This window comes from Malaclemys terrapin, chromosome 3, assembly GCF_027887155.1.
Source record: "Malaclemys terrapin pileata isolate rMalTer1 chromosome 3, rMalTer1.hap1, whole genome shotgun sequence".
NCBI lineage: Eukaryota > Metazoa > Chordata > Testudines > Emydidae > Malaclemys > Malaclemys terrapin.
This window is the reverse complement of record NC_071507.1, coordinates 198975506-198997585: the sequence shown is the minus strand read 5'-3', so window position 1 is coordinate 198997585 and position 22080 is coordinate 198975506. Positions and strand designations below refer to the sequence as shown.

The following is a 22080-nucleotide window of genomic DNA, read 5'->3' as shown; positions in this document are numbered from 1 at the left end:
GTGCAGGCCTGGCCCTGCTACAGGCCTCAGGGGTGGGGCGGGGTGGGGTGGGGGCAGAGCAGGGTGGGGACTTTCAGGAAGGGGTGGAGTAGGGGCATGGCTGGGGCGGAGCAGTGGCAGGAAGGGGTGGGACTGGAGCGGAGCAGGGGCAGGGTCTATGGCGAAGAGGCAGAGCAGGGGCTGGAGCAGCACGCAGCTGCACAGGGGCACCAGGAAATGTGGTGCCCCAAATTTCCTGGTGTCCTACGCACCTGCATACTTTAGTATGGGTAAGGACGGCCCTGATTCCACAATCTCTGTAGGCAATTTATGCCAGTGCTTAATCACCCTGACAGTTAGGAAGTTTTTCCTAATGTCCAACCTAAACCTCCCTTGCTGTAATTTAAGCCCATTGCTTCTTGTCCTATCCACAGAGGTTAAGGAGAACAATTTTTCTTCCTCCTTCTTGTAGCAACCTTTTATGTACTTGAAAACTGTTATCATGTTCCCTCTATCTACTCTTCTCTGAATTAAACAAACCAATTTTTTCAGTCTTCCCTCATAGGTCATGTTTTCTAGAACTTAAAACGTTTTTGTTGCTCTTCTCTGGACTTTCTCCAATTTGTCCACATCTTTCCTGAAATGTGGTGCCCAGAACTGGACACAATACTCCAGTTGAGGCCTAATCAGTGCAGAGTAGAGTGGAAGAATTACTTCTCATGTGTTGCTTACAACTCCTGTTAATACATCCCAGAATGATGTTTGGTTTTTTTGCAGCAGTGTTACACTGTTGACACATTTTTAGCTTGTGACCCACAATGACCCCCAGATCCCTTTCCACAGTACTCCTTCCTAGGCAGTCATTTCCCATTTTGTAGGTGTGCAACTGATTGTTCCTTCCTAAGTGGAGTACTTTGCATTTGTCCTTAGAGAATTTCATCCAATTTACCTCAGACCATTTCTCCGGTTTGTCCAGATCATTTTGAATTTTAATCCTATCTTCCAAAACACTTGCAACCCTTCATGGGTTGGTATCATCCGCAAACTTTAGAAGTGTACGCTCTGTGCCATTATCTAAATCATTAAACAGAACCAGATCCAGAACTGATCCCTGCGGGACCCCACTTGTTATGCCCTTCCAGCTTGACTGTGAACCACTGATAACTACTCTCTGGGAACAGTTGTCCAACCTTATGCCTTGATTTAAGCTGGGCCTTGCCTGGGTAACTGACTTCAGTGGGGCTCTGGAGTGGCTGGGACAGTCACATTCAGTGGGACTCCATGCAGGCCCAGCAGTCCACCCTATGCTGTCAAATGAAGGGCTGGAAAGGGAGTGAGGTAGGGTTGCCAACCCTCCAGGATTGTCCTGGAGTCTCCAGGAATTAAAAATTAATCTTTAATTAAAGATTATGTCATGTGATGAAAGCTCCAGGAATTCATGCAACCAAACTCAGTGAGGCAACTCAGTAATGCAACTCAGTGAGGCCCTTTGCCCACACATATTCCTAGTCTCTATGGTATCTATGGCCTAGATTGTAAATACTTGGTGGCAGGGACTATTTCTGTCCATACACATGTACCGTCTCTGGAACAGTGAGGGTCTGATCCTGATTGGGACCTGTGGCAAATAAATAATAATCATGAATAAACTCTATATTTGTCAGTGCTGTGGAGAATGGGTGAATCTACCCCACATAGTATGTTCTATCCCTGATTAGACTGATACAAGGGGTGGAAGTAGGATCTTGTGAATAAAATATATGACTTGGACTCAGGAGACATATGAATATAAGCATGGCAAGGCTGGATCAGAGCCATCATGTTCAGTATTGTGGTCAGAAGAAGTTGCAGAGGAGCAGAGAAAAGTGTGAGACATCTTGAAGGAGGTAGATGTAGTAGCATAATCTGTGAGGTTAAAAGTTCGGCTGTGTGTGTGTGTGTGTGTGTGTGTGTGTTCTCCCTGTGTGCTGGCCCAGTTCTGCTCAGACAGCCGGCACAGCAGACCTTGAGTGAACCGCCCAATGATCACAAGAACCGTTATGGTACGAAGGCACCAGGACAGGTTTATTGTCGACAAAGCACAGTAATAGCCCCTGGCAGACCCTACGAGGATACTAAGACATGTATGTCCGTGACAATGGTCTGTGTATGGCGGCACTTTCCATTCTCCCCTCGGCTGGACCAAAACACTCTCTCAGAAATACCCCTTTATACCCTGATACGAACAAGTTTCGTACTGCCCCTCTGACATAGTTACTACCCCCAGATGTGGCTAGTTATCACCCATCACCTTGTACATGGTGGTTCAATCCAAACATCTCTATTCATCACACTGTCATCCTGACCTTATCTTTTAGGAGGGGTCAGTGTGTTCCTGTTATCCTTGGGGAATGTTTTTGTACCATCCTTGATATCGGGATGTTCGGGTACCACTCTTCGGGAATGTGTTTGCATGAGTGCTCTGTGCCTAGCACTTCTTAGGAATGTGTGTTTCTGCAATATCAGCCCTGTTCTTGCCAGATTCGGTGAACTTGCAAGCAGACAGAGCCTGATGTTTGCTCACAGCCTGACTTTTGCTAACTTTGCTTTATATCAGCAAACCTTGCCCACTATTTTAGCTCAAGCCTCGTACCAGACCTCTAATACAACGGCTTATATCTCAGGCTCTCTTCCTACTACAATCTACTCCATGACAAATTCCTCCTAACTCGTAGTAGTCAGTGATTATCTTATGCCTGAAAGTGTGAGCTTTTATTTTCAATCTGACACACTCTGTTATTTTGGTATTTGTTATTCTACCTCTGGCTGTTTTTATCCAGATAAGAGGTCAATTGCTCTTTTAATCTTACTAAGTTCTTGACTTCTGTTTGACTGCTGTCTCTGCCACCGGCTTCCCGAATCACCTTGGTCAAGCCACTTAATCTCTCTCAACCTTGGTTTCCCTGTCTGTAAAAGGAGAAAAGCTGTCCTTCAAAGGGTATTGTGAGGCTGAATTCACCAATGTACAGCACCTTGGGATCCACAGACAGAAGTGCGAAATATTATTGTTAAAGCTATAAATTAATACACACTGTGCAGTGTGGTTGAATTCATGTTGCTCTTTGAACCTTAAAGGTTTTTTGTTCTTTAGTTACATATTTATTTACATCCACCTTCCATTGCGTGGTTCATCAGCAAAGTTTATACTCCCGACCTTCAGCACTGGCCTCTACCTTTTGAGCTAAAGGAGTAACTCCATTAACTGGTACCAATAGTAGGCTGTTATCCGCGACTGTTGCAGCCACTAAATGGGGATACAGCACACTTTGCTAGTGTATTGCATGTTCAGAATTCATTCTTACCATTGTAGTGATTCAGGTATTTACAGTTCCAGTAATCTAATCTTGTCTACGATTAATTTTCTAAAGTATTGTAATGCTCGCAGTTTCCCTTTAAATTTAATAGAGCAGTGTTTCCTAAACTTGGGATGCCACTTGTGTAGGGAAAGCCCCTGGCGGGCCGGGCCGGTTTGTTTACCCGCCACGTCCGCAGGTCTGGCCAATTGCAGCCCCCACTGGCCGCGGTTTGCTGCTCCAGGCCAATGGGAGCTGCGGGAAGTGGTGGCCAGTACGTCCCTGGGCCCGCGCCGCTTCCAGCAGCTCCCATTGGCCTGGAGCAGCAAACCGCGGCCAGTGGGGGCTGTGATTGGCTGGACCTGTGGACGTGGCAGGAACACAAACTGGCCCGGCCTGCCAGGGGCTTTCCCTACACAAGCGCCATCCCAAGTTTGAGAAACACTGTTATAGAGGACACTAGGGGTACATTCAAGAGCACGTTAAGATGGGGCATGTGTCAAGACAACCTGATAAGCAGGTCACCAATAAAACAGATACCAGAGAGCAAATCCGCCTAAGCTGGAGGAAATAAACAAACCTTCCAAAAAATAATAATTGTTCTGAAACTTGTGGAAACAGCTGTGCCTCACTAACCTCAGACTAACAGAAAATGAACAGCTCTGGGGTGTGGGGGGAAGGAAGAGTTTACCCACAATATCTAGCTTTTTTCTCAAGATCACTGAAGTTTGAATGTTGGAAGGGCTAAGAAAATATTACCCGTGTGGTTACTGATCCCACTGAAGCTGATTGGGTCTTTCTGAAGGCACCACTTGTAACTTTTGCTAAGGATGAGCAGGCCAGTGCTGTGGGGCTACATTACTGTGATGAGGGCTGTTTTCTTGGCACATTCCAGGCACAATGGAGTAAAAATCCCATAAGGGAATCAGAAGTTTCTAGTCTAATGTTGCAGACTCAGTGGGCCAATTCTGATCTCAGTTACCCTGGTGTAACTCCACAGAGAGGAAGGCTAGACTTGTGGGAGAGGCAGTGGGGTAGGACTTGTGAAATCTGGGTTCAGTTCCTAGGTTCTGCCACAGACTCACTGTGTGCTCTTGGGCATGTCATTTAATCTCCCTCTGCTTGGTTCCCCATCTGTAAAATGGGGATGATGCCTCATAGGGGTGTGTGAGAATAAATTCAATACAGTGTGTGAGGTTCTCAGATACTACAGGAATGGGGGAGTATGAGGGTGGAGAGCCTGAGGCTAAGACAGCCCTGATTACAGAATGAGCCAAAACTAGGCTGAATCAGGTGAACCCGGTATAAAAAAGAGTAGGAAAGTGCAGAGAATGGGGGGAAAGCCCAGGCGATTACAGTAACGTCTGTAGGTACTGCAAGGAGCAAGGAAGTTCCTGCAGGGCCCTGAGTCAACAGGGTAAAAGTTGAAGAAGCAGGAGAGAGGGGGAGCAGGGCTGGATTTCAGGGCAGATGACCCAGAGGCCTGCCTGGGGTGCCAGGCTTGGGGCGATGCCAGGCTTCAGTTCAGTTCATGGTAAGGGGGAAAAAAACGACCTTTTGAACTAAAGAACTTGAGTTAACATTCTAAGGCTGCCACCTACTGATACACGATTTAATACTGGTCCACCCAATGTTGGTGCACAGTTCAATTGCTTGATGTTAGTACATTTTAGTTATTCTTAAAATTTAAAAGCTTCTGTAAGCTTAGCAGAAACTCATTTTTTTTAATTTGCTTGTATATGGCATGAATAAATATGGATTTACAGATCCCAGCGTGCAAATGTACCATCTTATATAACAGGGATAAATCATGCATGCAAATTGTGCATCATAGTCGTGAAATGGCTACAAATGCAATGAAAAATAAAGTATTCAAACATTTAACAAATGGCAGGGGGGGCGGGGTGGAGCTGAAGATGCTCCTTGCCTGGTGTGCCATTTGGTCTAGGGCCAGCAATGAGTGGTAGAAAGCGTCTGTAGGCAGAGAGGCCGGGGAGAGACCCTGTCTAAGCAGGGGAGAGACTGTAAAGGCCAGTTGGGATGAAGTCTGTGTGAGTTTGTGTTCTGTTTTGTGTTATTTTGGATTAATCAGGGGAGGGGCACTGAACTGGGCTTGAGGGTCATTGTGTCCTCGGGGACGCAGTAAAATGGACCCCAAGAAGGGATTTATTTTAACTACCTTTTGAACTGAGTGAGTTCTTAAAGGGCCCTGAACAGGGGGTGAGCAGAGCGGGGCGCTCTAGGGGCAGGAGCCTGATATTACATAGAAGTACCTAGATCAGGGGTGGGCAAACTATGGCCCCTCGGGCCGCGTCCAGTCCATCAGACCTTTTATTCCAGCTCTCGAGCTCCCGCCAGGGAGCGGGGTCGAGGGCTTGTCCCGCTCCGGCGCTCCAGACAGGAAGCAGGGTCGGGAGCTTGCCCCGCTCCAGCACTCCAGCTGGGGAGCGGGGTCGGGGGCTTGCCCCACTCCGGTGCTCCAGCCGGGGAGCGGGGTCGGGAGCTTGCTCTGCTCTGGCACTCGAGCCGGGGAGCGGGGTCAGGGGCTTGCCCTGCTGTGGCACTCAAGCCAGGAAGCGGGGTCGGGGTCTTGCCCCGCTCCAGCGCTCCAGCCGGGGAGCGGGGTCAGGGGCTTGTCCTGCTCCGGGCATGCCGTGGCTCCACGCATAGGGGAAACCTGGAAGCTCCACACGCTGCTCCCGCCCCAAGCGCTGGCTTCGCAGCTCCCATTGGCTGGGAATTGCGGCCAATGGGAGCTGCAGGGACAGTGCCTGCGGACAGGGCAGAGCCTCCTGGCCGCGCCTCTGCTTAGGAGCCAGAGGAGAGACATGCCCACTATGCCACTGCTTCTGGGAGCTACAGAGGTGGTGCCTGTGGACAGGACAGTGAGCAGAGCCTCCTGGCCACGCCTCAACATAGGAGCTGGAGGGGGGACATGCCGTGGCTTCTGGAAACTGCTTGAGGTAAACGCCGCACCCCGGAGCCTCTCCCCACGCCCCAACCCCCTGCCCCAGCCCTCATTCCCCTCCCACACCCCAACCCCCAATTTCATGAGCAATCATGGCCTGCCATACAATTTCCATACCCAGATGTGGCCTCAGGCCAAAAAGTTTGCCCACCCCGACCTAGATAGACGGTTAATACACCGACTTCAGTAGTGTTCGGCTGGATTGGGGTCTGTGTGCATGAGATCTGAATTTTGTACAATACATCTGAATAGTTCAGAGAAGCATCTGCTTATCCTGACAGAATTGCCAGTCCACTCAGACAGGTCCATTGTTTCAAGGTAGTCTTCATGATTTCGTGCCATTTTCTTGCTCATGTTTGCTTGCTCATTATGGTGATGTGTATTTGTCTTCGGGTAGCGCTCAGGGGACTTGAATCAGGGCCTCACCGTGCTGCATGCTGTACATCCACATAACATAAAGACGGTCCCGGAGTTCAAAGTCTTCTCTTATGATGAATGGCAAGAAGTGGATACAACAAACCAATGGCAGGAGGAGTGAGGGAAACAAATAACAGTGAGATGATCATGGCTCAGAGGAGGGATAGCTCAGTGGTTTAAGCATTGGTCTGCTAAACCCAGGGTTATGAGTTCAATTCTTGAGGGGGCCACTTAGGAGTCTGGAGCAAAATCAGTTCTTGGTCCTGCTAGTGAAGGCAGGTGGTTAAACTCAATGACCTTTCAAGGTCCCTTCCTGTTCTATGAAATAGGTACATCTCCATATATTATTACTTCCAACACAGAAATAATAATTAGCCCTTGGAAGAGTAAAATTCACCCCTTCCTTTTGGCCACAGATCTCATGCACATAGTGACTGGAGGGTTGGTCCCCCACTTCCCCCAGATTCTTACTGCAGGGATGCATCTGCATGCTGGGATGTGTACACTGAATTATTATTGTAGGGCCGATTGAGCTGGCTGGCTTATTGTTACAGTGTTCCTTATTAGTACTAAGCTCTGCATGCAGCTTTATTATTGAGGAGGTGACTGGGAGTCACTGAGGCTACTAGTGTTGGGGATTTGGTTTCAATCTTTCGTTATTATTGTTGTTAAGAGAAGAGAGAATTGAAGCCTTCCAGCCTTGACACTTTCCCTTTCCACTAGTAGCAGGCATCCGGCTCTGTTCTGTAATCAACCCTAAATGGGTAAATGACTTTGAAAGGAACCAGACCCTGGCGGTCTTGCATTTCAGATGAACAGCGATGGAAACCACCATGAAAAATCTTTTCTTCCGCTCCCCTGAAATAAACTGGAGCTGCTTAGGAAAAAAGAAGTGTCATGACGAAGTCCAAGAAACAGACTAAACTCCCATGCCAGTTGAAATGCATTCTACACTGCCCAGAACGATACAGCCATTCATTAACATACATGGCAGGGTAAATATTAAGGCTAGCTTTAGACAGCTGATTGATTTGCCTGTAGAACCGCTGGATTCTAATCATCAGGCAGAGCTCTTATTAGAGTGGGTCACTTCATTGAGAAAAGCAAGTTAATCTCAAGCAGACAGAAGTGCTGGAGAAGAGGATACTTGGATAATCAGGATCTGGATTTCCACCAAGTGTCTCCTAGTTTTGCCTGCCTCCATTTTTGGTTGGCCAACTTGAGGCCCCTTGGGGCTGATTTGCAGAGGTGCCGAGCACCATCGCTCCTATTCACATCACTGAGTCATTGATGTTAAGGCTACAAGGGCCCATCAGATCACCTAGTCTGATCTCCTGCATCACAAACATCTCTTCTAGAAAGGCATCCAGTCTTGATCTGAAGATCGCAAGAGATGGAGAATCCACCACTGCCCTTCAGCGTTTGGTCCAGTCGCTAAGGCTCCAGAGGTTTTCAGTTAAAAGACGGATTGCTCGGCACACTCTGAAAATCAGACCCAAACAGTCTCAGGCTGGTACCCAAAAACAGAGGCATCCCAAAATTACTGGCCACTTTTGAAAGCATTGGCCCAAAGACCTCCCGAATCCTGATTCCCCAGAAGCTGAATCTGCGTCAGGGTGAATATATCCAGAAGAATTTTATGTAAAAGACAAGCACAATTGGGCCTGATTGCCAGTCACCGGTTGGGAGAGACTCAGGGCTGCAGCAGGAATGAGTATTGCTGCAGGATGGGAACAAGGTGAGTTGGCAGAACGGTCAGGACTGAACTAGCAGGGAATGCTGTCGGTCAGGCCTCAGGGTTGCATTGCAATACAAGACTAAACTAGTAGGGGGTATTGCAGGCCAGGACTGAAGTGTATTGACAGAGTTATGGGGGCTCAAGACTGGAATAGCAAGGAATATTGCATGGCCACGGGGTGGGGGGGAGGAGGGAGGAAGGGGTGGACCAGGAATACTTATACAGACAAGACAACTAGCATTTAACCATATTCATAATGACCCTCCACATTTTTTACTGACACAATACGAAATACAAAAAAGGCCAGTAGGTCGGTATTACACATTTTTAAAAGTCCTTCCATGTCTGGAATAGTACGATTTCAAAGCAATTTTGGAGGCACATGACTTCTGTTTATGGTCCTATATGACAGATTTTCTTCTATAGAATCCAGTACTTCAAACATAAAAAAAATCACATAAATCCAGATTAATCTGGCGTAGTCCTAGTCCGGAAACATACTGCAGACAAAAGAAATACTGTCTCTACACTGTCTTGCGATTTTTACTGATGTACATTTTAAACGATCACTCCATAAATGTACTGGCTGCTGGCAACCCATATTGGACTGGACTAGCAGAGAGTTGAGAAGAGCAGAATAGAGGTGTATTTTCAGACCTGCATGAAACCCCAGGATTTAAATAATAAGGATGTTGCATTAGTTGGGGATTGGTCCTGCTCTGAGCAGGGGTTGGACTAGATGACCTCCTGAGGTCCCTTCCAACCCTGATATTCTATGATTCTATGATTCTATGTCAGGACTGAGGTGCCTTGCCAGATACTGAGATGGGCATCACCAGTGTGTCAAGTATCAGAGGAGTAGCCGTGTTAGTCTGGATCTGTAAAAAGCAACAAAGAGTCCTGTAGCACCTTATAGACTAACAAATGTATTGGAGCATAAGCTTTCATGGATGAATACCCACTTTGTCAGACGCATCTGTTGAAGTGGGTATTCACCCACGAAAGCTTATGCTCCAATACATTTGTTAGTCTATAAGGTGCCACAGGACTCTTTGTTGCTTATCACCACGGTGATAACACTTCCTTGGCAATGTTTAATCATGTGATATCTTGGCGGGATCATGTTGTATCCTCATTATTATATGTCAACTCTATCGTCCCAGCTCCAAAGGGTATGTCAACACTGCAGCTAGGGGTGTGACGGCAGCACGGGCTAGCCACGCGCATACATACTCAGGGTCCCAGGCAGGCTGCTGGAGTTTCATTGCTATTGTTATTCGAGCGAGCTAGACCAAAGCTAGGTTGAGTGTCTACCCATGTTGCAGTCACACCTCGGCTTGCAGTGAAGACATACTCAAGAAGCATACGGTCTACACAGACAGACAAGGGGTAGGCGAAAGGAAGCATAAGATATACCTGCCTCTGGAGATTTCCATTCCTTGCATCTGAAGAAGTGAGGTTCTTACCCATGAAAGCTTATGCTCCCAGTACTTCTGTTAGTCTCAAAGGTGCCACAGGACCCTCTGTTGCCTTTTACAGATGGGGAACTGAGGCATAGAGAGAGACTCAGTGACTTTTCCAAGATTGCGAAGGGTGCAGGTGGTAGAGCCGGGAGCTGAAACCCATTCTCCTGAGCATCACTCCAGTGCCTTCACGACAAAACAAATCTTCATGGTGGGATTTCAAAGAGAGCTGGGCCATTAGCATTCAGAGCAATGCAAGCCAAGGTTCCTAATGGCCATGAAATATCAGGTTCCTTAGTCTATGCTGATTGCTCGTCAGGGACGGAATAGAGTTCCGTGACATTCGTTGCACCCACAGACACACATGCTTGGAAGCGTCTAGTGTCCTTCATGGGGTTGCTGGACCTCATGGACCAAAAGCTAGATCCAAACTGGTAAATGCTATGTCCCTATGAAATGTGGTATGGCTAAAAGGACAGGTGCCCGGATCTCACCAAGATGGAAGATGGATGGGGGGCAGCAGTGTAGCGTGCCCTGCACCTGAATATTCCCAGCATAGACTCACCTGTCTGTGAGAGGGGCTGAATCCCATGGCAGACACGGGGCTACTGAAGGAAGACGAAAGCCATCAGGTCTGTCTCAGACAGTGCCAACCAGGCCAGTAAGTGTGGTTTCTTCTGCTTGTTCCCCAGATGCCTTTTCACTGTCCGTGAGAGACAGCACCTCTGCTCAAGGCGACATCATCAAACACTACAGGATCCGCTCCTTAGACGGCGGGGGATACTACATCTCCCCCAGGATCACCTTTTCCTCGCTGCACCACCTAGTCCAGCATTACAGCAGTAAGCCACCCATGTTCCCGTACAGGGCCGTCTGTCATAGCATTTGAGATTGCTGGCATGAGGAGTCCACGTGGTCTGGTGCCTCATGGCCAGACGGGGGTTATCCATCAGTCGCACGCCCATTGAGCAGCGACTGCATGTGGAGCAATACCTGTAATAGGTGGCGGTATAGGGAATGGGGAAGTGGACGCAGGATGGGCATGAAACGCCTGTTCTAGGCTAGCACTGGGTTGGGGTGCAGCGGAAATGCAGATATTCGAAGTGAGTCGGGCAGCCCCTGCCGGTAACGCCCCCCACAGCCGTAAGCAAAGTGGCCATCCCAAATTGGACGTGTGCACGAGAAAAACCACCCCTGCTAGGGGCACAGCGAGCTCCACAAGGCACGGCAGGGACCATGGAGGCTCCGCGGGGGAAGGGGTGTGTGGAGAGACTGGATTCTGGAGAGAGGCGTTCGGGGGGAAGGTGCAACCACTGTGATGCACTGGGGCACGAGCCGGCTGGGAAAAGGGCGGCACTAGGGGATCTGCCATTGATGGGTCCTCCAGACCCTGCTCCTGGGGTGCTCAGAGCTCTGGGGCTGAAGCAGCCTGTGTGGAGTGGCCATTCCACATGCTGAGGAGGAGGAGAATTACCCTCTGCACGTCTCCAGCCCGGCAACTCAGGCTGGAGGCTGGGCGGAGGGTTTGGCCCTTTACCGACAAGCTGACAGGTTTTCTCTGAATACGCAGACAAAGGGGATGGTCTGTGCCAGAGGCTGACCACTCCGTGCACATCCCTGGTTCCCCAGAGGCCCTGGGCGCGGGACGAATGGGAAATCCCACGGGAGTCTCTGAAGCTTGTGAAGAAACTTGGTGCGGGACAGTTTGGAGAAGTATGGATGGGTAAGTACAGCGCTCTCCAGGCCCAGCAGGGTCAGCCCTGGTCACTACACATGGCCCATAGGAAAAGGGAAAACCTTGTTTTCTCAGAATTGTCACGAGTGCGGGACCTTGCTAGGACCCAGCCCGCTGCTCGTGGTGGGGGAGGGGTGGGAATTATGCAGCCCATTCAACTGTGCTTCTTTAGGGCTGTATTGGGGCTTTAAAGCACAGCTTTTACCATAGGTGTAAGACAACTGCACCTGTGTCTTCCCTTAGTGTTTCAGCAAGGGCACCCACTCCCAAGCTTCTGGCCCCCTAGCCATTGTCTTTCCCGGGGGGAGACATCTCTGTCCCTCCTAACTGGGAAATGTCCACCCTAAAGAGTTCCCTGCCTTCCCCGTGTTATTCCCAGCAAAAGACAGGCTGCCGAAACAGGCCTGCATGCTTTCTTTTCAGAGACTAATAACAGAGTGATTGTCAACAATTGTAAGTTGCCACCCACCACTTCCTATCCAAGCCTATTTTATTCTTAGGGTAAAACCATTACAGAGAAAACACATTAAAACAATAAAAGCACCTACGTGTATGCTAATAAGCTTACCAGAGATCCCTCTGCCCTGCCCCAGTGGTCTCCAACATGGGTTCTGGCAGGAGAAGCCTTCAAACCACCCAGAAAACGGGTTCCTAATAGCCTCAGCCTAGAACTAGCCCCCTCCTGAAAAGTGTAGTCTGCCCTTGATACAGTTCAGGGGTCTTTGATTGGGAATTTCCAGGAACAGGTCATTTTTCTCCCCCAGGTGTAGCTTCAAAAGGCCTCCCAAGTACCTCCTAGGAATCCCACTTAACACGTACTGTCCCAAACAGTTCTTTGAAGTTCCTAACATTTACATTACAGTCCTACAATAACACACAAACAATTGCATGTTTAATACAATGGACTCCAAAGGTAGGAAACCTAATTCAATAAGGTTAAACCTAATTCAGGAAAGTTCATTCCGGATATTGCAGGAAATTGCCATCTGTTACAGCCCGGCTTGGGGGGCGGGGGGTGAGTAGCGGGAGGCTGTGTGCCTTGAGGGACAGTATACCTACCTAAGACACAGGGACCATGCATCTCCCTTCAAAGGATGCAACTTGTGCTCCTACACATGGCTGGTCAGGGTGGAAAGGAGCTGGAACTTAACTCCTACTCCTCTTCCGCCCCTTTGTGGTTGATTGCTCCCTGGAGAGTGCAGGAATTGCAGTTGTGGCCAGCACAATGCAGAAGACTTGACCGCGTGTGCAAAGTCCCAGCTCCTTTCATTACGGATTCAGATACCACGGTGAGGGGCATAGCTAGATAGCTGAGAAATGGGATGACACGGCAAAGGACATGAAGCCGTATATGAGGAGAACATTTCCTAGCAGTGGGGGTCTGATAAGCTGGGGAGCCGTCTCAAGGGAAGTGGTGGAAGCCACATTGTTCAAGTGACTTAAAACCAGACCGCAGAAAGGTCCTGAGAATATGCCATAGGGCAGAGGTTCTCAACCTTTTTCTTTCTGAGGCCCATCCCAACAGACTATAAAAACTCCTGAGCCCACCTGTGCCACAACAACTGGTTTTCTGCATATAAAAGCCAGGGCTGGTGTTAGCAAGCAAGGCAATCGCCTGGGGCTCCACGCCACAGGAGCCCCCATGACACTACATTGCTCAGGCTTCGGCTTCTTCCCCAGGGGGCGGGGCTCGGGGCCCGAGGCTTCAGCCTCATGCAGTGGGCTTTAGCTTTCTACCCTGGGCCCTAGCGAGTCTAATGCCGGCCCGGCTTGGCAGCCTCCCTGAAACCTGACACCTGGTTGAGAACCGCTGCCACGGGAGTGATCCCGCATTGCCGGGGAAAGGGGAGTAGACTGGAGGCTCTGGTCTGTCTCCTTCCCATGGAACATTCATGATTCCTCTCACCAGGAACTCAATAACCTCACGCCACCCAGTGCTTTACGGCTCAGCTCCTCCAGAGCAGAACCCTCAAGGGCTCCTTCCCTCCCCATCCCCAGCATGGAAAAGGGAGCCACAGAAATGCGGCCTGGATCCCCTGCCTCTTCCATTCTGAGGACACCACCCTCTGGAATAGCCTCCAAACCTCTTCCAAGATTACCTACTCCCCGGAGGCATGAATTCCCCAAGCTCTCTTACAGACTGTCTGAAAACAGTGCTAACATGGGCCATCCTCTCCACCACTCCAGCACCCCCCACCAGTGCGCTGCAGTCTGTTTCCCCAGTTTCTAGTGCGTACCCAGCTGCCTCCATTCTCCACCACACCTTCCTGGAACCTCTACACAGTAGGGTTGCCAATGCCTTCAGGATTGTCCTGGAGACAGTCTCCAGGAATTAAAGACTAATCCTGAATTAAAGATACTGACATGTGATGAAACCTCCAGGAATTCATCCAACCAAAGTTGGCAACCCTACTACACAGAGACCCTCTCAGAGGAGATGGGTCCTCTCCACTTCCTTCTGAGGCTTCCGCCATCTTGGAAGGAGCCCATCCACTGGTCCCATTGAGTTCAGTGTTCCCTCAGGCAGGGTTGTTCCCTGTGGTAGATACCCTAGTGCTTAGCACATGGATTGGTATGTTTAGTTATTTCACACGGTAACAGGAAGACCACACCATCACATCAAAGGGCTTCTTGCTGTTAGTTTTCTGTCTAAGGTAGATGACCCCCCCCCCCACCTTACTGAAGATGGGACACTAGATGGGGAGGGCTCCAAGTAACTAAAGAGAATTATTTCCCAGGTATCTGCCTGGTGGGTCTTGCCCACATGTTCAGGGTCTTACTGATCGGAAAGGAATTTTCTCCCAGGTCAGATTGGCTGAGACCCTGGGGTTTTTTGCCTTCCTCTGCAACATGTCAGCAGCATGGGTCATGGGTCACTTGCAAGTTTAAACTAGTGTAAATGGTGGATTCTCTGTAACTTGAAGTCTTTAAACCATGATTTGAGGACGTCAGTAACTGAGCCAGAGATTACAGGGTGTATTACAGGAGTGGGTGGGCGAGGTTCTGTAGCCTGCAATGTGCAGGAAGTCAGACCAGATGATCATGATGGTCTGTTCTGAACTTAAAGTCTATGAAGTAACTGAGCGTCTCGTAATCTTTAATGTATTTACTCTCATAACACTCCTGTGAGCTCGGGAAGGCCTATTATCCCATTGTACAGATGGGGAAACTGAGCCACGGAGCTTCAGAGGTAGTGAGGCTCCAAACTTCCATTGACTTGCTCCTCACCCAGGAAAGCTGTGGCAGAGAAAGGAATTGAACCTGTTTCTCCTAAATCCCAGGCTAGCACCTTAACTGTTGGACCCTCCTTTCTCTTTTGCTGCAGGCTATTATAAGAACAGTGTGAAGGTGGCTGTGAAGACCCTAAAGGAGGGCTCCATGCCTCCCGATGCCTTCCTGGCTGAGGCAAACTTGATGAAGATGCTCCAGCATGACAAGCTGGTCCGGCTGCATGCAGTCGTCACCAAACAGCCAATCTACATTGTGACAGAGTACATGTCCAACGGTAAAGAGCCTCCCTGGGCTTTATTCTTTAGACATTTTTGGCTGAGTTTCAAAGGTTAGGCCAGTGCTTAGGATTTGTGAAAATCCCATGCCTGCAGCAGGTAACGTAGGGGACGATGCCCCAGGTGCTGACTTTCATTTTTCTGGGTGGGTGCTCCAGCCCTCCTCCGCCCTGAGGCTCCGTCCCCTCCCCATGCCCTGCCCTCGCCCTACCTCTTCCTGCCCTGCTCCTCCCCTGAGCCTACCCCGCTCTCGCTCCACCCCCAGTGCTTCCTGCCTGCCACCAAACAGCTGATCAGTGGGTGGCGTAAAGAATCCTATGGGCTTTGCAAAGAGCTCTGTACAAAATATGGAGGGAAGCGGGTGTTTTCACTCTGACTCTGGTGCACTTGATAGAGGCAGTGAAGTTCCTGAGATCTTCCCAGAAGTAAAAAAGCTGTAGACAGGTTGGATAACAATAGCTAGAGAAGGACATGGACCTAATATGTAACTTTCACTCAAATCACATCATCCAGAGAACACTGTGCATCTCCTCTTTTACAGGGTGCTTGCTGGATTTCTTGAAGACGGATGATGGAAGCCAACTAAATCTCCCAAAACTCATTGACATGTCAGCCCAGGTCTGTAGTCAAAGACACCAGGATGAGTGTTGGGAAGATGGTGCAATGTTATCCAAGATGACATGTTTACAGACGCAAAGGGGATACATATTATTGGAGAGGGTTCAGAGAAGAGCCATGAACATGATTAAAAGATTGGAAAATATTCCTTATAGTGATGGACTCAAAGAGCTCAATCTATTTCGCTTATCCAAGAGAAGGTTGAAGGGCGACTTGATCACAGTCTATACATATTTATACTGGGAATTGAAATGTGATAATAGAGAGCTCTTCAGTCTATCAGATAAAGGTATAACAACAACCAATGGCTGGAAGTTGAGGTTAGACAAATTCAGACTAGAAATAAAGTTCATTTTTTAAAATTGAGGGTAATTGCCCACTGGAGCAACTTACCAAGGGCCGGGGTGGGTGGATTTTCCATGACTCGTCATTTTAAAATCAAGAATGAATATTTTCTAAAAGCCTTGTAACAGTTATTGGACTTGAAGCAGGAATTAATTCAGGAAAGTTCTGTGGTCTGGGCTATGCAGGACATCAGACTAGATGATCAAAATGGTCCCTTCTGGCCTTAGAATCTAGGACTCTGTGAACTTCCAGATGTGATAGCCAGGGGTTCCTCCCTTCACCTGCAGTACTGATGGGAATGCTAGCCCATCATCAGCATCATCACACCTCACATGGGGACCCTTTTCTTAGCACTCTGCGTAATACGGAAGGCAGAGTCTTTCCTGGCTTAGTGAGCAGAAAAGTCTTTTCTCTTTTCTCCAGACAGCCTTAGTAAGAGAAGATCCTGCTCTGGAGTGACAGTGATCTACCATGTGTAGGGACACAGGCAAGAAGAGAATCTGGTTTTCAGGGGTGCTGAGCACCTCCAGTTCTGGTGGACTTGATGGGAGTAATGGGTGCTTAGCCCCTCTGAAGATGAGGCAGCATAATTAGGGGGATTAACATTAGGCAGCGCTTATTGTTGTAATATGACCACTGTGTCCTCCATCTGAGGATCTCCAGGTGTTTTTTTGCAAACATTAACCAATGTAGCTTCACAACCTCTTTGGAGGTACATAAGCATATTAACCACCTTATACCGGTGGGGGAACTGAGCTGCAGGGTCTTGCCCACAGAGCTGGGGATTTTCAGAAGCACTTAACACCGGCCTAACACTGCTCCTGGTGGAATCAATATGATGTCAACAGGAGAAGAGCTAGGCTGGCATTGAGTATTTTAGAAAGCCTGACTGAGGAGCCATCCAAGCTCAGAGCTGAGATTAGAACCCAGTGCTCCTGGCACCCAATGCAAGTCCTTAGCCACATGGCCACCATTCCTCTCTTTAGTGGTGATGGGCTAACTTCACAGTCATTTTCAGTTACTCTTTTCCAAGGTACTAGGGAATCCAGCTACAATTCATATTTGTTTTTAAATGAATGAAATACCTGGAATTGTGCATTTCTGGGGAGGTGCTTTCTGACACGGCAGAAGCATCTGCTTTTCATTTTACCCAAAAGCAAAAATACTGAAATATCTTAAAGAAGCCGCCCTATTCGCTATTTTTATCCCTCCCGTGAATGGTGTAACAGTTCTTTTCCTCTTCACTAGTGATGAAATCTGGTCTGCTGCCTAACTTTGATATCCGTAATAGATTAAGGGGAGCAGCTGCAGACTCCGTGGTTAGAAGTTATTTCTATTTTTTATAACTTGAAGGAAATAATCAGTGGTTAGTTTTAAATTCCTGAAGAGAAACACAACCGACCAAATTTATCCCTCAGGTAACTCCACTCACTTCAGTTGGGGGTTACACCAGGGAATTTGACCCAATGAGTTTGTAGGGAAGAGAGAGAAAAATACCATATCAGGAGCAGAGCTGAGCAAGTAATTGATTTTTTTTTTCAGTTTAGCTACCGAATCAAAATATCGGGGCGGGAGGCGGGGGGGAATTGTTGCTGATAGACCCAAACCCAAAAGAATTTGGTTTTTCTTACTGAAACAAACAAACAAATGACAAAATTTTATTTCAAGTTGAACAAAATGTTTTGTTTGACCAGAAATTTTTTTTTCATTCTATTTTGTTAATTTTCCGATGTTTTTTACCCTTTCGTTTGTTTGTTTTCTTTGTTTTTTACAACTAAAGCTAGCTACATTTCTAAAGGAAATGTTGTTTCAAAACAAAAAGTTGAAATGTTTCATTTAGAAAATGTCTAAACATTCCAACTTTTTCAGAAAAAAAACCCCCACCAAAGCTATCCACCAAATTTAACCCGAATTTACAAATAGTTTTGGTCGACCCAAAACTGCATTTTTCTGCTAATAAACTATTAATCCAAAAAATTTCAGCCAGTTCTAATCTGGAGAGACCAAAGTGCAAACCCAGGTCAAATGTGGGCTAGAGAATTCCACGGTGAAGCCATCAACCACGGTTATCTTCAGTGTGGTGGTGTGGACTGCAGTGACCTCAGGTCCCAGCGTGCATTGTTCCATCCACGCTTGACCTCAGCAGAACACTTGCAAAGCACTGGGATTAAAGGGGCTGTCATGACCTCCAGATAGGCCTACCTTCTGCTAGAGCCCTCCCCAAGCAAGATCCTTCCCTTTTAAGACTCTTGCCAAACCTTGACTTGGAATTCGAAGAAGGAATCTTGAGTCCCTCCCCTTGCAAGCAGCAAGAGGTCCAGCCATCTAAAACTGCCCTCTAGTGAAAGGATTCTTAGTTTAACAAGAGACCATTGGGTCTTTCAGTAGCCCAGCCCAAAGGAATATGACAGTGGCTTGTTCTAGTCAGTCCCCTCCAAAGAAACAAACAAATTGCCTGCAAATCAGCATATTTATGCTGATCACCCTCCTACTCCTGGCCCAGCCACTTAGCATGGGAGTCAGGGGCCCTTTCCTGCAGGTAGAGCATCTGTCCAGCTGCCCTCAGAACTCCAGTGCTCTGGGCTCCAAACCAATTTGCAGCGGAGGTGGCATTCAACCCAGCTGGGCCTGCGTTAACCCTTTCCTTGCTGCCCAAAGGCATGACACTGATACATGCCATTACACAAGCGTGTGTCTCTAAAGCACTGAGGGATGCTTCTGAAGGAATGCTTTGGGATGCTTCTGTGAAAATCCCACCCAAGTGGGCAACTCTGTCTGTTTCTATTCACAGGCCCTGTTCTTTGTTAAGCAGAGGAATCTCAAACTACTGAATCTTTGGTTTAATCTTCAAATAGAGGGAAGTAGGGGGGCATGCGCTGTTAGCCTCATAAATCTACAGTCTGGTCCCTCCTATGGCCCATGTATAAAGCGGAGAATGTCCCTTGCCAGGCACAAGGGCTGACAAAATGAATTCCAATGGCTGGGCTTGCTGTGTGTGTTCCCAGCATAGCAGAGACTGGTAGATTTTAAACCTAGAAGGGACCATTATGATCATCTAGTCTGGCCTCCTGCATAGCACAGGGCAGAGGATTTCAGCACAGGCCACAGAATGCTGGGATCTTGTGGCCTGAAGACAGCGAATCTATCACGTGCCCCTAAAGGAGGCTCCAGCTAGCCAAGCCAGTGCAGGAGCTGCACAGGGATTTTTTGCATCCCTTCACGCGGCGCACGCCTGTGCCATTGCAGACCTGATGCAGATCCTGAGCTGCCCAAACCCCAAGTGCTGGGCTTCAGTTAATCACTAGCTATTTCTGGATGGGGCTGATGTAAAGCCACTCATGCTTTTTCACAACATGTTTACTCGTGGTGTTTTGAATATGTCACGTCCCAAGGTAACTTGACCCTTCAGACGCAATTTGCAGCCAATAGCATCAGCTGTAGTTAAAATTAGAAAGTTTTGGGTGCACCGAATTCATCCTGTGGTCAGTCTCACACACACACTCGGATGCACACACATGCTGAAAGGAAACCATCGAGTCTAGTGCTATCTCATTAACATCAGGACAGGAAGTGACATCAATTCTTCCATTTTCCACTGAGGCAAGCGGCACTCGAGCTTGAAGGGTGTTGATAGAGGGTGAAATACATATTTGGAAAGTACATGTTAGTATCCTGTTTAAAACCACATGTAAGCAAGAAGCTGATGAGAATCTTAGTGGGTGGAAAATTGTAATGCCCTAACCTCAGGGCGTGTGAAAACCCAAATTGGTGCTAGGCCTTCTTGCCATTCTTGCCTTCTCATCCATTCATTGTCCTGATTAGTGTCTGGGCTAAAGCTGAACCTATCACTTTTCAAATCCCCCTTCAAAGCTCCCTGCTTCTGCAAAGCCTAATTTTGGCAATTAATTGGTCTTTGACTATTAGCGGTAAATATACCCAATGGCCTGTGATGGGATGTTAGATGGGGTGAGATCTGAGTTACTACAGAGAATTCTTTTCTGGGTGTCTGGCTGGTGAGTCTTGCCCACATGCTCAGGGTTTAGCTGATCACCATATTTGGGGTCAGGAAGGAATTTTCCTCCAGGGCAGATAGGCAGACGCCCTGGGGGTTTTTCGCCTTCCTCTGCAGCGTGGGGCATGAGTCACTTGCTGGAGGATTCTCTACACCTTGAAATTTTAAACCACGATTTGAGGACTTCAGTAGCTCAGACATAGGTTAGGGAGTTGATACAGGAGTGGGTGGGTGAGATTCTGTGGCCTGCGTTGTGCAGGAGGTCAGACCAGACGATCATAATGGTCCCTTCTGACCTTAAAGTCCATGATTCTATGATTCTATGAAAGCCCCCAAACACAAAAACTTGCTATTATTCTTATTTACAGGAGAGCTTATCATGTGTTAGACGCTTCCCAAACACTGGTCCCTTGCTCTAAGGAGCTTGGTATCTACAGAGACCAGCTGTCAGAAGCTAGGTAACAAAAACAGTAATAAGTAAATTATATACAAGTTAGCTCAATTCAGGGAGTGTTTCTAAGACGGACTTGAGCAGGGTCGGGGGCTGGGCTCAGAATGCTAACACATTCCCAGCATATTAACGCTCTAGGATACAGCTTCCATTGGTCTCTCAGTGAGTTATGGGTTTTATGCTTACCTATACTGCTTGGCTGTCCATGCAGGAGCTTCATTGCCTCCTGAGGCAGATACAGTGTCAGGCACAAGCAAACAAAACACAAGTCCACACTGTACAGAAGAGGTGAATGGATGAGATTATTAATGATCATTTACTGTTGGTCGTCTTAGATTTAAACTACTCTGGCTGTGACTGAAAAACGGGACGAGTTTTTTTATTTAATCTGCAATATTTTCAACTAAAACTCCAAGATGTAGGGGATCAAAGATGGTCTTGTGGCTGAGCCTTGGAATCAGAAGATCTAGGCTTAGTCTCTGCTTCTCCCACAGATGTCCCGTGGCCAAGTCTCGTCATCTGTCTGTGCCTCGTTTCCCCATCTGTAAAATGGCAAGAACAACCCTTCCTTTCTGCCACACATTGTATGTCTTGTCTAAACTGTTTGAGGCAGGGATTGTCTCTTACTACGTACACTGAGCGCAGTCTGACCCTAATCTCAGCTGGAGCCGGTAGGTGCTACCATAATACATGGAATAACAGCACAATCTTATATCAGGGAGGCGACGGACAAGGGCTTTTCCATCTTTCATGTCTAGGGATCAGGAGGCTTATTTGAATATTCTTGTGGTAAACGCTGTGGCCGTTTCTGCTCTCCTAGGTTGCAGAAGGAATGGCATACATCGAGAGAATGAACTCTATCCACCGAGACCTGAGAGCAGCCAACATCCTTGTCTCAGAGACGCTCTGCTGTAAAATTGCGGATTTTGGCCTGGCCAGGATAATAGAAAATGAGTACCTGGCCCAAGAAGGTAGGTTCCACTCATGGTGCTGTACGGAAGAACCTAGCTGAAGAAGTCCAGTTACATTTGCAGCTTGCATTTCTCCTTCACACAATTCCACATCCACACAGCGTGAATTTAACGTTGGAGACTATAACAGGGTTCAAAAAAGAACTAGATAAATTCATGGAGGATAGGTCCATCAATGGCTATTAGCCAGGATGGGCAGGGATGGTGTCCCTAGCCTCTGTTTGCCAGAAGCTGGGAATGGGCGACGGGATGGATCACTTGATGATTACCTGTTCTATTCATTCCCTATGGAGCACCTGGCATTGGCCACTGTTGGAAAAAGGATACTGGGCTAGATGGACCTTTGGTCTGACCCAGTATGACCATTCTTATGGAGTAGAATATCATAGATATAGGGGCATCCTATGGATTCATGCTAAGATCTCTGGCCCTGCTACTGGATAAACTCAACCTCCCTGATGCTAGGGGAAATACTGACCCCTGAACTGAGGTCTTTGCAGGGAAATGAACACTTTGCCTATATCTGCATGCCGTAGTGATGCAAT

At 48.0% G+C, this 22080-nt stretch overlaps 1 protein-coding gene across 1 annotated transcript in view; it reads left to right on the top strand.

Annotated features, from left to right (window-relative positions):
* The window catches only part of BLK (BLK proto-oncogene, Src family tyrosine kinase), a 72734-nt gene that overhangs the window by 46324 nt on the left and 4330 nt on the right, over positions 1 to 22080 (top strand). The window contains exons 7-11 of the mRNA XM_054023039.1: positions 10590 to 10739; positions 11468 to 11620; positions 14958 to 15137; positions 15680 to 15756; positions 21385 to 21535. Of these exons, the coding sequence (XP_053879014.1) occupies positions 10590 to 10739; positions 11468 to 11620; positions 14958 to 15137; positions 15680 to 15756; positions 21385 to 21535 (711 nt within the window). The remainder of the gene's footprint in view (positions 1 to 10589; positions 10740 to 11467; positions 11621 to 14957; positions 15138 to 15679; positions 15757 to 21384; positions 21536 to 22080) is intronic.